The sequence below is a fragment of the Carcharhinus amblyrhynchos genome, chromosome 5 (assembly GCF_965287045.1).
Source record: "Carcharhinus amblyrhynchos chromosome 5, sCarAmb.v2.hapA, whole genome shotgun sequence".
Lineage (NCBI taxonomy): Eukaryota > Metazoa > Chordata > Chondrichthyes > Carcharhiniformes > Carcharhinidae > Carcharhinus > Carcharhinus amblyrhynchos.
This window is the reverse complement of record NC_137328.1, coordinates 5737417-5751305: the sequence shown is the minus strand read 5'-3', so window position 1 is coordinate 5751305 and position 13889 is coordinate 5737417. Positions and strand designations below refer to the sequence as shown.

At 42.8% G+C, this 13889-nt stretch overlaps 1 protein-coding gene across 2 annotated transcripts in view; it reads right to left on the bottom strand.

The window, feature by feature from the left end:
* Positions 1-13889, bottom strand: part of elp1 (elongator acetyltransferase complex subunit 1) — a 79313-nt gene that overhangs the window by 58087 nt on the left and 7337 nt on the right. For both annotated transcript variants that reach the window (XM_080188396.1, XM_080188395.1), the window contains exons 5-9: positions 12250-12330; positions 10490-10575; positions 8571-8670; positions 6187-6277; positions 2516-2639 (exon numbers count right to left, since the gene is read on the bottom strand). In XM_080188396.1, coding sequence (XP_080044522.1) covers positions 2516-2639; positions 6187-6277; positions 8571-8670; positions 10490-10575; positions 12250-12330 — 482 coding nt within the window. The remainder of the gene's footprint in view (positions 1-2515; positions 2640-6186; positions 6278-8570; positions 8671-10489; positions 10576-12249; positions 12331-13889) is intronic.

Sequence of the window (13889 nt, the reverse complement as noted above, 5' to 3'; positions counted from 1 at the left end):
TCAAGACACCAATGTTTAATTCCCCAAGTTCCCTAACATCCATGCTTTTCTCAACAGTAAATACTGATGAGAAATATTCATTTAGGATCTCACCCACCTTTTGTGGATCTGCACATAGATGACCTTTTTGATCCTCAAGAGGCCCTACTCTCCCCCTTGTTACTCTTTTGCCTTTTATGTATTTTAGAAGCTCTTTGGTGTTCTGGGTTCCTCCCACAGATGTGAAGATGCCGGCGTTGGACTGGGGTGGGCACAGTAAGAAGTCTAAAAACACCAGGTTCAAGTCCAACAGGTTTATTTGGTGACTTGTGCTACCAAATAGACCTGTTGGACTTTAACTTGATGTTGTGAGACTTCTTACTGTTCCTCCTACAGTCCAAAGATATGCACGTTGGATGGATTGGCCAAGCTGATTGACCACGATTGTCCCAAACTGTGGGGGATTTGTGGGGTGAATAGAGAGGTTATGGGAAAGGGGTTGGGTGGGATCCTCTGTTGGAGAGTCGGTGCAGACATGATGGATTGAATGGCCTCCTCCCATAGTCCATAGCCACTATAGGGAATGTTACCACAGGCCCGCCTGAGGTTCGTAAGATCCCGCCCGAGGCCAATAGAGAATGCCATTCTGAGAGCCTTGCATGTGCTGGTAAAATTCTGGCCTATGAGTCTATTTACAAGCTTGTTTATTTAACAAGCCTTCTTTACCATTAACTACATGCTTACAAAGAATAATATATTCCTTATTAGTGCCTTTCATATGATAAAACATAATATAATACAATCTACATACCTCACTGCATTTTAAGAGTGGTATGCAACAGAAACGTGAATTTCAGCACATAATCTGATCTAAGGTGATAGCTATCTTATTCCAACCTCAATGACATAAACCAAAATGTTGTAACATATATTATTTCATAGCACAAGTAAAACAAGCAGTAATTCCAAAGAAAAGAGAAATGGAAGAATAAGGGTAAATAAACATGTGAATAATTTCAACAAAAGACATAAGAAATCATAATGGAACAGAAGGAGGCCATTCGGTCCATTTAGTCTGCACTGACAACAATCCCACCCAGGCCCTATCCCTGTAACCCCACAGATTTACCCTAGCTAGTCCCCCTGACACTAAGGGGCCATTTAGCATGGCCAATCAACCTAACCTGCACATCTTTGGGTTATGGGGGGAAATAGGAGCACCCAGAACAAATCCATGCAGATATGGTGGGTCCAAACTTTATACGAACAGTAGCTCAAGGCCAGAATTGAACCCAGGTCCCTGGTGCTGTGAGGCAGCAGTACTAACCACTGTGCCACCCATAATACATACGAAAAAAAACAATGAACTAATCCAGACAGATAGCCAGTGTTAACACCCAGTTGCAATCTCTTAAATGAAAAGAAGCAATCCTAAAAATGCTCCATAGTTGAAATTAAATCAGGGTAAATGGATGTTTTCATTTATAAGAAGCTAATTTCTCAAAAACCTTATAGTTCTGTACAAAACAAACGCAATTTCAAGTTTAATCATTACGTTTTAGCACCTGCAAACTAACAAGACATTAAGGACATTGTATTCTAGATACCTGAACGTTAGGAACGACACAGTTGCAGGAGGAGGCTATTTGGCTCATCGAGTCTGCACCCACCACATTGCCACCCAGGCCCTATCCCCATAACTCCATGCATTTACCCTAGCTAGTTCCCTGACACTAAGGGGCAATTTAGCATAGTCAATCCATCTAACCTACACATCTTTGCAGTGTGGGAGGAAACTGGAGCACCTGGTTAATCTATTACACAAAATCTTGCAGAATATTTGAAACATTGTATGACATGGCTTTGGAACACAAAAATGGCTCGGTAGAAGGGTCCACCACAGGATGTGCAAGCAGGACATGATAATTTGTCTGTGCTCTGTTGGCTGCATATATCAATATTACTGTTCCTGCCCAGAATGGAAATGGTTGGATAATTCCCTCATTAATCATCCCTAGAGACCACATTGTTCTAAGTGACTGGGGTTGACTTTCTGCGCACAATTTGTGTTATTAAAATCACACCGCTTTCATCTGGAAATGTTGCGCAGTTTGTAACAGCTCTTTCTTAATTAGATTCTGTAGACTGTTTGCTGCTGTGCGCTGTTTAAATGGATGTTTGTTAAATATTTGTTATAAAATAAACCATTTTGTGAATTTTGATGTAAATCCCATCTACTTCTAATTCATTGGCTGATGCAATAGACACTCTACTTTGTTAACCAATTCCAGTAGGGTGCCGGGGACAAAACAATCATTGTCTTTATCTCTTGGCTAGGGTAGAAAAGAAAGGTTAGGGCTCCTTTCATTGATGGAGAATTGGGTTAACCCATTGTGGATGAATGGAGGAGGGAGGCGGGTGATTCAGGCAAGAATACAGCCAATTGTGGCCATGATGCTCACAGTCCAATCTGGACAAAGTGCCCATGGAAAGGGGAGAAAGTTCGAAAGGGGAGAGAGGAGCCTTCAATACTTGCCTTAACTTGGTCTTTGTCAAAAGGAAGTGAGAACTCTCCATGTAGTAAACCATTCTGTTCGAAGAAGACAACATTATGCTTGTTAAGCTTTCGTTGTGTGGATGCAATCAGGTTTCCTGATGGTCTGGCAATGGAAAGTTGGGACAAAAACACACATGCAGATTACAATGGATTCTCAGATATTCCACATTTCCATTCAAAATAAATATCATGGCCATGGAAAATTTGGGTTCTTGTTTATGGACAAATAACTTCTTATTTCCAACAAAAGTAGTATATACATTTGAAACAAAGCACCCTTTCAATCTAATCACAGTACGACAGAAGTAACTAAGTGCGGAATTTGTGTGACTGATAAACAGCTGTGATATCTGTAAGGAACGGATGTTGACTGTACCAAGTCAGCCACGTCAGACTAATAACGGTTCAGAATGTGGAGGCCACTGCTCATCAAAAATACATAAGACCCTTTTCTCAACCTTCTACCAATGCCAGTAAAATAACGTATGGTGTCACAGCGGTTAGCATGCTGCCTCACAGCTCCAGGGACCTGAGTTCAATTCCAGCCTTGCTTGACTGTGTGGAGTTTGCACATTCTCCCCGTGTCTGCATGGGTTTCCTCCCACACTCCAAAGATGTGCAGGTTAGGTGGATTGGCCATGCTAAATTGTCCCTTAGTGTCAGGAGGCTTGCAAGGTAAATACATGGGTTTACGGGGATAGTGTCTGGGTGGAATTGCTGTCAGCGCAGGCTCAATGGGCTAAATGGCCTCCTTCTGTGCTGTCAGGATTCTATGATTTGAGGCTTGAACCCACAGCCTTTTGATTCTAGGGAAAGAGTTGCCCACTGAGCTTTAGCTGATATCCACTGATGTATTTTTTTAATACTGTTTTTAAGTGGTTTGGTTGTAGCATACGTTCAAAACTTAGCAGCGTTAAAAGCAAAAGATTTGAGAAATTGATTGTGGTAGTATTCTGAAGAACCAAGTCATTGTATCCCAAAGATAGATTGTAGGATTATTCAGCTAATTATCTTCACATGAAGCAGATTTCTGCTTTCGGTTAAAAGATGCGTATTTGTTTGGCAACTTTCACAACAGAATCACAGGACACTACAGTGCAGAAGAGGCCCTTTGGCTCATCAAGTCTGCACTGACGCATGAAAGACCCTGACCTGTCCACCTCATCCCACTTGCCAGCACTTGGCCCACAGCCTTGGGATGATCCAAAGCACTTTACAGCCAATGAAGTACATATGAAATATAATCTCTGTTGGGAATGTCGGCCTGAATTATGTGCTCAAGTCTCCAGACTTGGTCTTGAACCTATGAGTTCTGACTCAGAAGTCAGGGTGCCACCATTTGAGCCACTCCTGACATTGCAATATCAGGGGAGGTCACGTACCCATACCCAGCTAGAGGGTGAGTTTGGGCAAAGAGTAGAAAAGGACAGAGAAGCCAGTTCAGCATCTCTGGTCCATCTTCTGTCAACCCACCATAGAGAAATATTGACGCAGACCTGGGATAAAGTGGGTGAACAATCCTTTCAGTGGGACAATGATTTAAAGACACATAGTAAATGCCAGAGGTAAAAAAAAGAACAGAGAGCTTGTTGGAAAACATAAGCACCTCGTGTTTGCGGGGTTCCCTCCAGGTGCTCCGGTTTCCTCCAAAGATGTGCACATTTGGTGGACTGGCCTTGCTAACTTGCCCCTTGGGTGTCCCAAGATGTCTAGGTTAGGGGGATTAGCAGGATGAATACGTGGAATTAGGGAGACAGAGCCTGAGTAAGATGGAGGATTGATGCAGACTTGAGGGGTCAAATGGCATCTTCTGTACTTTAGGGATTCAGTAGCCAGCCTCCCATCCATTGACTCTGTCTACACTTCCCGCTGCCTCGGCAAAATAGCCAGCATAATTAAGGACCCCACGCACCCCGGACATTCTCTCTTCAATCTTCTTCCATCAGGAAAAAGATACAAAAGTCTGAAGTCACATGTCAACCAACTCTAGAACAGCTTCTCCCCTGCTACTGTCAGACTTTTGAATGGATTTACCTTGCATTAAGTTGATCTTTCTCTACACCTTAGCTATGACTGTAACACTACATTCTGCTTTCCTCTTCTATGAATGGTATGCTTTGACTGTATCGCGTGCAAGCAACAAGACTTTTCACTGTATGTTAATACATGTGACAATAATAAATCAAATCTAATCAAATTCTATGAAAATCCTGGTGGCTACAGGGCATCTCTGCATGAATTTCCCATGTGCAACTCTTTCATGAAAATATGAGCAGTCAATGTCCTACAGAGGAATGCTACAGAAGAGGAATATCTTCTATGAGATAGAAACCTGGTAAATTTGATAGTTGAGATGGCTCAAGGTGAGCCCGCTTAGTTAGACTTCTCCTGCACCCTCAATTCAATAAGTGACTTTGTCCAGTAACTTGCTGGAACTGCAAGTGGATAAAGACATGGCAAGGGCAATGGGGCATCTGGGATTTGAATGAATGATGGGACGAAAGGTCCACCCTCCTTGAGATTTACGGATTAAGAAATAAGCAGAGCAAAGATAGAGAGGGCAATATGGTGAATTAAGAGTCAAATTAGGTACAGAAAGAGAGTGAGGAAAACAAAAATTGGATTATGAACAAAACAAAGTTTTAAAAAAAATTAAAATCTTTAAAATCTCCAACATCAATTCACTTCCTGAAGGAATGAGACGATATGGAGATGCCGGCATTGGACTGGGGTGGGCACAGTAAGAAGTCTCACAACACCAGATTAAAGTCCAACAGGTTTATTTGGAATCACAAGCTTTTGGAGCGCTGCCCCTCCTCAGGCGAGTGATTTGACTTACCTGATGAAGGGACAGCGCTCTGAAAGCTCGTGATTCCAAATAAACCTGCTGCACTTTAACCTGGTGTTGTGAGACTTCTTACTGAAGGAATGGGATGCTACAGTTTAAAATGTTCACTTTCTGGGCTAGATTATTTGGTAATCAAGCTTACAGTTTATTTATTAGTCACAAGTAGGTTTACATTAACACTGCAATGAAGTCACTGTGAAAATCCCCTAGTTGCCACACTCCGGCACATGTTTGGGTACACTGAGGGAGAATTCAGCATGGCCAATCAACCTAACCGGCACATCTTTGGAGTGTGGGAGGAAGCTGGAGTGCCCAGAGGAAGCCCACACAGACACGGGAAGAACATGCAGACTCCGCATTGACAGTGACCCAAGCTGGGAATTGAACCCCAGTGCCTAGTGCTGTGAGGCAGCATTGGTAACCACTGTGCCACCCTTGACGTTGACAGTTATCACACTGTTAACAGATTTACTTGCACTGTTAATTATTAGAGTTAAGTTTCTGTGCTTAACAAGGATAGGGAGGTTAAGGGCAACTGAAATGTATAAATCCAGCAATTGTTCTAAACAATGGACATGACCCAAGTGGCAGCACAGCATAAATCAACCAAGTTCTGGAGATTCACGACTCAGAGCATGTCTCTTCCTTGCCTGAACTTGCAGGATATAATGTAATAGCGCCAGCTATTTTTACAGCAAGTTCCAGCCCAAATTGCAGTAGTGAAATAACAGCAAGTACAATCACACAAATCAATACCTATAAACCTCCAAAAGAACATCAGGGTGCAAGTCAAGTTACTCACTTCCAGCACAGGGCCTGTTCAAGTCCATTAACGGACTCACTGGTTGACTGAAGCACACATTCTCTATTCCATATTCTCAGCTTTCTGGATCCTACATGAGAAAATTTAATTTGGACTGACATCAGACATGTATAAATTATGAAAATAAAAGGCACTTACATATAATATTTATGAAAAATGAGGTGGTGAAAAACATCATCAAAGACTAGAAGGATTTATCTCTATCCAGAAAAGTAAATGCATGAAACCTCGTTCAAAGCTGATTAGTGTCATCTTCTAGTGAATGAAGTAAAGTTTATTTATTAATCACAAGTAAGGCTTACATTAACACTGCAACGAAGTGCAGCAAGAACTTAAACACGTCTATGTTAAAATCATTTCCCGAGCTTTGCAAACAGGAGAGGCAAACTGTGCCTAAATACTGCAGTTTTGCGAGAGTTTGTCTAAATTTGCACTGAGCAGAGCAGTTGAAAAGGACAAGCGTACCAGCTCAAAGATTTCAGCACAATTCTAAATTTGTCTCCAGGGACATTGTAAGCAGCAACTGCCAACCACAACACAGCGATTCCCACTGCTGCAAATTATCAGCTCCCAGCCTGGCTTGAGATTTTGAGCGCAAAAAGCTTTTTATCTGACGGCTGGTTGCTTGCCATATGATGTTGAAGAGTCGCCAGTTCTATTTGCCTGACAAGGAATGCATATTCTTTCTTTGCCCTATACCAGAGTTTTGACACAATTGGCAGCGCCAATGCGTAGGGACTCTCAGGTATGTGCAGAGCCATAGGTACTGTTCCTTCAGCTTCCATTGAGCCAGAAAAACCATCGATTGGCTTTTCAATGTCCAGCTATGATTACTGTACCTATCACAGCTTTGGACTGAAGGGTTAAATGCGGGAAAGAATTCTCACTTTTTTCACAGCTTTGACCTCAATTGCTCAAATGGGTTGGAAGAAGACCATCCCTTAGACAAGACTCGATGGGCCAAATGGCCTCCTTCACTGCCATCATGACTCTATGACAAGTAATGGGAAGAAACTGATGTACATGCTGCCTCCAGAGACAGCCTCCGGTTTCCATTAGTAAACCAGGTTGGCTAGTTAATTATCAATCATGGCTTAGAGTACTGCTAATCTTCCCGTCTCAGGACTGGATCACCCAATCTGTTAAATTGAGTTGACTTGGTTGTGAATTTCCATCACTGGGTTATGGAATCCTTGGATCCAACTCAACCCAGAGGTTCAGCTTACCGCTGAGCACCTCCCCTCCCCCCTGCTCTCCCCACAATCCAAAGTAAGTCAGGCACTAGCTTGCTTTCAGTGAGGGTTAGAGCTTGTCTTAGGCAAACTGCAGATATTAGAACAGAATCCGTACAGTTCAGAAAACCATTCAGCTCATCGAGTCTGCACTCAAAGGAGATGTTACCCAGGCCCATCCTCGCCCTATCTCCATGACTCCACTCATTTATCCCGTAATTCCCCTAAACTACACACCTTGAGACACTAAGCGGCAATTTTAGCATAGTCAATGCAGCTAACCTGAACATCTTTGGACGGTAGAAGGAAACCGGAGTAGCAGCAGGAAAACCACACAGACACAGGAAGAACCTGCAAACTCCACACAGACAGTGACCCAACACTGGAATCGACCCTGGGTCCCGAGTGCTGTGAGGCAGCAGTGCTAACCATGAAACCATAGAGAACAGTAGCTGTAAAAGTGCATGCACTGTGACAGCACAGTGCACATCACACTCCACTGAACGACTGTTTCACTTGTTAAGAGATGCAAAACAGCAACTGCAGTGGGCCTCTCTGCAATCATGGCAGACAAACAATCCTTAGCACGTATAAGGCCATTTCCTATGCCTGACATTGAGGTAACAATGTTCAGTAGTTGTCCTGGGCTTCAGAGTGTAATCATCAGTGATGAACTACCTTCAGAATGGTGAAAGGGTCTCTAGGGGAAGTTTCTGTTTTATCAGTCAGTTGATATTCCGAACATCCAAGTCCAATATCACGGTCCAGGTTCATCCAACACTAAACAGTTCATTCATTCCCTTACAGGAGTGATTTTGAACTGACCTCAGACACTACAAATAGTGAAAATACCTGACATTTCTCTACATAATTTATGAAAAATAAGAAGGTGAAAAATGTCAGCAGCTATCAATTCTCCTTTTCGTACCCAAATCCACTGCAGAGTCTGGCCCTGAATCTCACAAATGGGCTGGAAGAAGAAAGTAATATCATTTAACAAGTATTCACTATTAGTCCAGTGTCATAACGTGTAGAGAATTGTTGGATTAGTCCAGGAAAGGTGCATTTGACACACTTCCCGTTTTAAATGTATATCTAAAATGAGAGTCAAAGTTAAAGGCAGATCCTTACCCGTCACAGGACAAATGGCACTGATTGCAAACAGTTGTCCATCCCCTCGCCAGGTTACTCGTGACCTCTGATCATCCCAGGGAAATGCTGGCTGAATTTCCTATCAAAGAGAATCAGAAATGTAATATATTTGGGAAGGCAATACAGTAAATACTATCTCAGATCCCCACAGAGGGAGAACTTGGCTGGAGTCCCACAAATTAGTTGCTTAGTGAGTAACTGAGGTGTTCAGAGCGGTAAAAATCCAAGAGTTGATTCCTCAGCTGTCTTGAGTTGAGCTCAAGATGGTGGGGGGTGGAGGTGAAGGCAACATTGCAGGGGTCACCACTGTGCCCCCATGATAAGGAGAGAGGGCAAAAGGAAAAACAAAACAATTTGAATCGGAATGGCAAGTGTGGACAACAGGTCAGAACAAAATCAAAATCAAACCCAGCCATCACATCTCTGCAATGGTATGATCAGTCAACAATTTATAGAATCATAGGGACGGCATAATGGCACAGTGGTTAGCACTGGTGCTTCACAGTGCCAGGGACGTAGGTTCGATTCCCAGCTTGGGTCACTGTCTGTACGGAGTTTGCGTCCTCCCTGCGTCTGCATGGGCTTCCTCCGGGTGTTCTGGTTTCCTCCCACATTCTGAAAGATGTGCTGGTTAGGTGCACTGACCCAAACAGCGCCAGATTGTGGCAACTAGGGGAATTTCACAGTAACTTCATTGCAGTGTTAATGTAAGTCTTACTAATGACTAGTAAATAAACTTTATTTTAGAATTCTACAGTGCAGAAGGAGGCCATTCAGCCCATTGAGTCTGCACTGACCACAATCCCTTCCAGGCCCTATCCCCATAACCCCAGGCATTTATCCCAGCTAGTCCCTCTGACACTAAGGGGCAATTTAGCACGGTCAATCCGCCTAAGCTGCACATCATTGGACTTAATAAATAATTTATATATTTATATTTATTATATATAGTAATTTATATTGATACTGCGCCTGTAATAAATCATCCTAAGGTGCCTTTCTGGAGCATTATAAAGCAAGATTGAACATCTGGCTACATTAGGGCAGGTGCCCTAAAGCTTGGTCAAACAGACAGGCCTTACAAGGCATCTTCAAGGAGGAAAGAGAGGCAGAGATGTTTAGGAAGGGAATTCCGGAGCTTAGGAACCAAATAGCTGAAGGCACGGCAGTAATTGTGGAGCAATTAAAATGAGGAATAATCAACAGGCCAGAATCAGAGGAATGCCGAGATCTTGGAGGAGCTGTGGGGTTCGAAGAGGTTGCCAAGATGGAGAGTTGATCAAAACCATCAGGGTTCCAGACAAAATAAACAGAAACTGTCCCCATGAGCAGGAGGTTCAAGAACCAGAGGAGTTGCAGTGAATGACAAAAGAACATAAAATTAAATTAATTTGGAGTAGGAGCAGACCATTTTGGCCTAGCGCGTCTGCTCTGCCATTCAATAAATTCATGGCAGACCTGAACGTGACCTTAACTCCACTCTCCTGCTTTCCCCCAAGTGGTTAGGAACGCACTGCCTGACAGGGTCCTGATGGAAGATTCAATCGCGGCTTTGAAAAGGGAATTGGCAAAGTACCTTAAGACAAAAGATTTGTAGAGCGATGGGAGTGGGATTGGATAAAGAGAGCCAGCATGGATCCGATGGGCCAGATGGCCTCCTTCTGTGCTCCAACCCTTCAACATTTTGTGCTAACTCACAGCACCATGGCAGCAGCCCTGACATTTGCTTTGCTCTGCTGTGAGCTTATGTTTCATGAGAAATTTCATTCCAAAAGACAGCAAAACACGTAAAGCTACCAGCTACATGAAATAAATAGTTCACAGCAATGAAATTCATTGAATGGGAACCATACACGAGGGATAAACAACTCGATACAACAGTTCAACTGAATACTCACCGCTGGTTTACAACGAGCTGCTTGTTTCCCCTCTGTTCCATGGAACTGGGTCTCCTTCTTACCCCAACCGACAGTGATGAATTTTCCTAAATGGGAAAATACAATTTATGGGCACATAATGGATAAAACTGCTTGTTGCAAATAAGCCATTACATTTTTTATTTTCCATAAGGTTTCTCAAAAAGGAAATTAAGAGACGGCATTGATTGTCTCTTCTGTTACTTTCTTTTGGCATCTTTGTGCCAGACACTGTCTTTTCTTCAGAAGGCAAAGGCACAGACTGGGCCGTCGAGCCTCCATGCACAGCGGTTATCTGGCCTGACTCCCCACCCCACCTTCCAACTGTGGCTGCAGAGAACACACAAAAATGGGCAATAAGGGTGATCCCCACCACTAAACTATCACAGGGCATAAGAGGACAATTCGGCCAGTCACATTTCTGCCAGAAAAACAGAGGAGATGCTGGCTGCATCTTGGTTTGCTGGAGCGACAGAGACTTGTAGAGGATCTGCTTCAGGTCTTTAATATCACGCAGGGCGTTGAGAACATGCGATTGGAGAGAATGCTTTTCCGTAATGAGGTGAAGGGGAAGCGGGGATCATCTACGTAACATTGACATAGAAGCAGTGAGGTTGGATGTGCGGCAATTTTATTTTTTTCTGAACAGTCTGAGCATCCCGGCAGCGGTGGTGAGAGCGGACTCCTTGTAAGCTCTTCAGGAAAGGTTTTGAAGCATTGTGGGAAAATAAAACAATGACAGAAGGAAGCAAGGATTGTGGGAAATAGCCAATGATTGCATACTCTTTAAAGGACTGGGTATGGGCCTCCTCCTTGCCTCTCGTGGTGGGGGGGGGGGGGGCCTGCCTAAGTAGAATCAGGAGATCAAAAGGATGGATGCTTGGGGAAGGAGATCAATAAGAGGGAGGGTTCATATTGGCCTGGTGACCTTTCCCTATCCTGCAGAAAATGATAGCACATCAGAATCTGTGCTGCTTATTAACATAATTCCTACACTGATTGTAGGAATATTACTTTACAAACGACAGTAGAGTTTTGGCAGGATGCCGAATACAACCTCAACAAGTTGTTGCAAACCTTCTTCAAAGAAAACAGGTTAAAAGTAATTTGGTATTGTTCTGACAGAAACGTGCTGAATTATTCAGTACATTTCAGCACAGGTACTTACAAGTGATTGGGAGTTTGTGCTGGAGTTTTACAGAGTCACTGAGGTTTACAGCATGGAAACAGGCCCTTCAGCCCCTTTTTTAACACCTAAGCTAGTCCCAATTGCCCATGTTTGGCCCATGTCCCTCTATACCCATCTTAGTCACATAACTGTCTAAATGCTTTTTAAAAGACAAAATTGTATCCGACTACTACTACTACCTCTGGGAGTTCATTCCAGACACTTACCCTCTGAAAAAACTGCCTCTCTGCACCTTTTTGTATCTCTCACCTTCAACCTATGCCCTCTAGTTTTAGACTCCCCACCTCTGGGAAAAGATATTGACTATCTAGCTGATCTATATTCCTCATTATTTTATAGAGCTCTATAAAATTGCCCCTCAGTCTCCTACATGCCAGAGAAAAAACTCCCAGTCCATCCAGCCTCTCCTTATAACTCAAGCCATCAAGTCCCGGTAGCATCCTAGTAAATCTTTTCTGCACTCTTTCTAGATTAATAATATCCTTTCTATAATAGGGTGACCTATTAGAGTAGGAAGTCAGGTGTGAAAATGCATTTAAGACAGCACACTCACCTTCGCCAAAGTCATCCTGGTGGATTCCGACTTCAGTAATTGGGTCAAAGTCCTTGGTCATCATTATGATGGTCTTCTGTCCTACAATAGCAATAAATTTAACTCAGTCCTTTGTCAAAGCAAAATGGACAGTTAATGTTCCTAGTTTACTTGCTGTATCCTTGCAGAGTGGTGCCCTCTTGAGCTTGAGTTTCTGCAGAACTGACCGAGCTAGGTTTTAAAGGTTGCTTTGATGTCTTTGTGCTCTCGCTCCCAACGTAATGAAAGTATTTCACTCTCCAATCATTATTTGATACAGCATACAGAATTTTCAACTCCAAAGCATTTTTAAGTGTATTAAAAACATTTGTTTGTCACCTTTGTTTCAATCAGGATGCATTTGTCATTAACTTCTTGTTTAAAATAAAGCATCCAATTAAAACTTACCCTTACAATCTCCTGGTTTTACTTATGCACGCACACCCTCCCGCAAGATGCAAGGAGGAGACCCCATAGCCAATCCTTTAACAATGACGAGTATGCAATCCATTGGCTATTTCCCACAATCCTTGCTTCCTTCTCTCATTGCTTTACGTTCCCACAAATGCTTCAAACCCTTTCTTGAAGAACTTACAAGGAGTCTGCTCTCACCACCACCTCTAAGATGCTCAACAATTTTCACCTCCTTCTTTCCTCATACAGGAATATGACTCTATAATTGCCCAGTGTCCCTTTAGTGCCTAATCCTTCTCTTACACAAAGTAGAAATGGGGTTAAGCTTGCAAAAGTAAGGAAGTGGTGAGACTGGATGGTTACAGCTGCCAGAGATGTTGCATACAGAACTAGCAACTGTGTTACTTTTCAGCTCTTGTTTGTGGGACTAGCCAGCAAGGTAAGGTTGGCGATTTCTATTTTTTCTGAAATCTATGCTGGTGACAATAACCAGACAATGGTTAGTGTGGGCTGGCAAACAATGATGGAGGAATGCTACATTCTTAGTTACAAAACTTCTTGTAGTGCTGATAGATGTTAAAAATCAGTTACCATAGTAAAATCAACCCTCACCTTGAGCAAGAGCGATGGGTGTGGGCTCAAGCTTTTTGTATTGGTCCTCTTATACCATATTGGTCCTCTCATTTCCATCTCGGTCACCCCATTTAATCCTACAACCCTCCAAGATAAATGTGTTCCTCCAGTTCTGGCCTCTTGCACATCCTCGATTTTAATTATTCCATCATTGGTAGTTGTACCCTCAGCTACCTGAGACCTAAGTGCTGGAATTTACTCCCTGAACCTCCCTATCTCTTTCTCTCCTCCTTTTAGATGCTACTTATAAACTACATCTTTGACTGAGTTTTAGGTCACTTGTCCTTATGTGACCTGGTGTTAAATTTATTTGATGACTGCGCCTGTGACGTGTCTTGAGACTGTTAGCTTGGTGGTCTTATGGAAATACAAGTGTTTTTCTGTTGCTTAGGAAACTGGGTCAAGCTGTAGTTGGGAAGAGACAGTCTAAAGAGGCCTTGATGTGGTAGCAAAAGCACGCGTTTACTCTTTGAGATTCTAAAAGAAAAGTGAACACACCACATTTATTGTAAGAACCATTGCTTGCTCCATTAAGACATAAGTAAAGGAATTAAATATAGACAAGTAGTCTATAT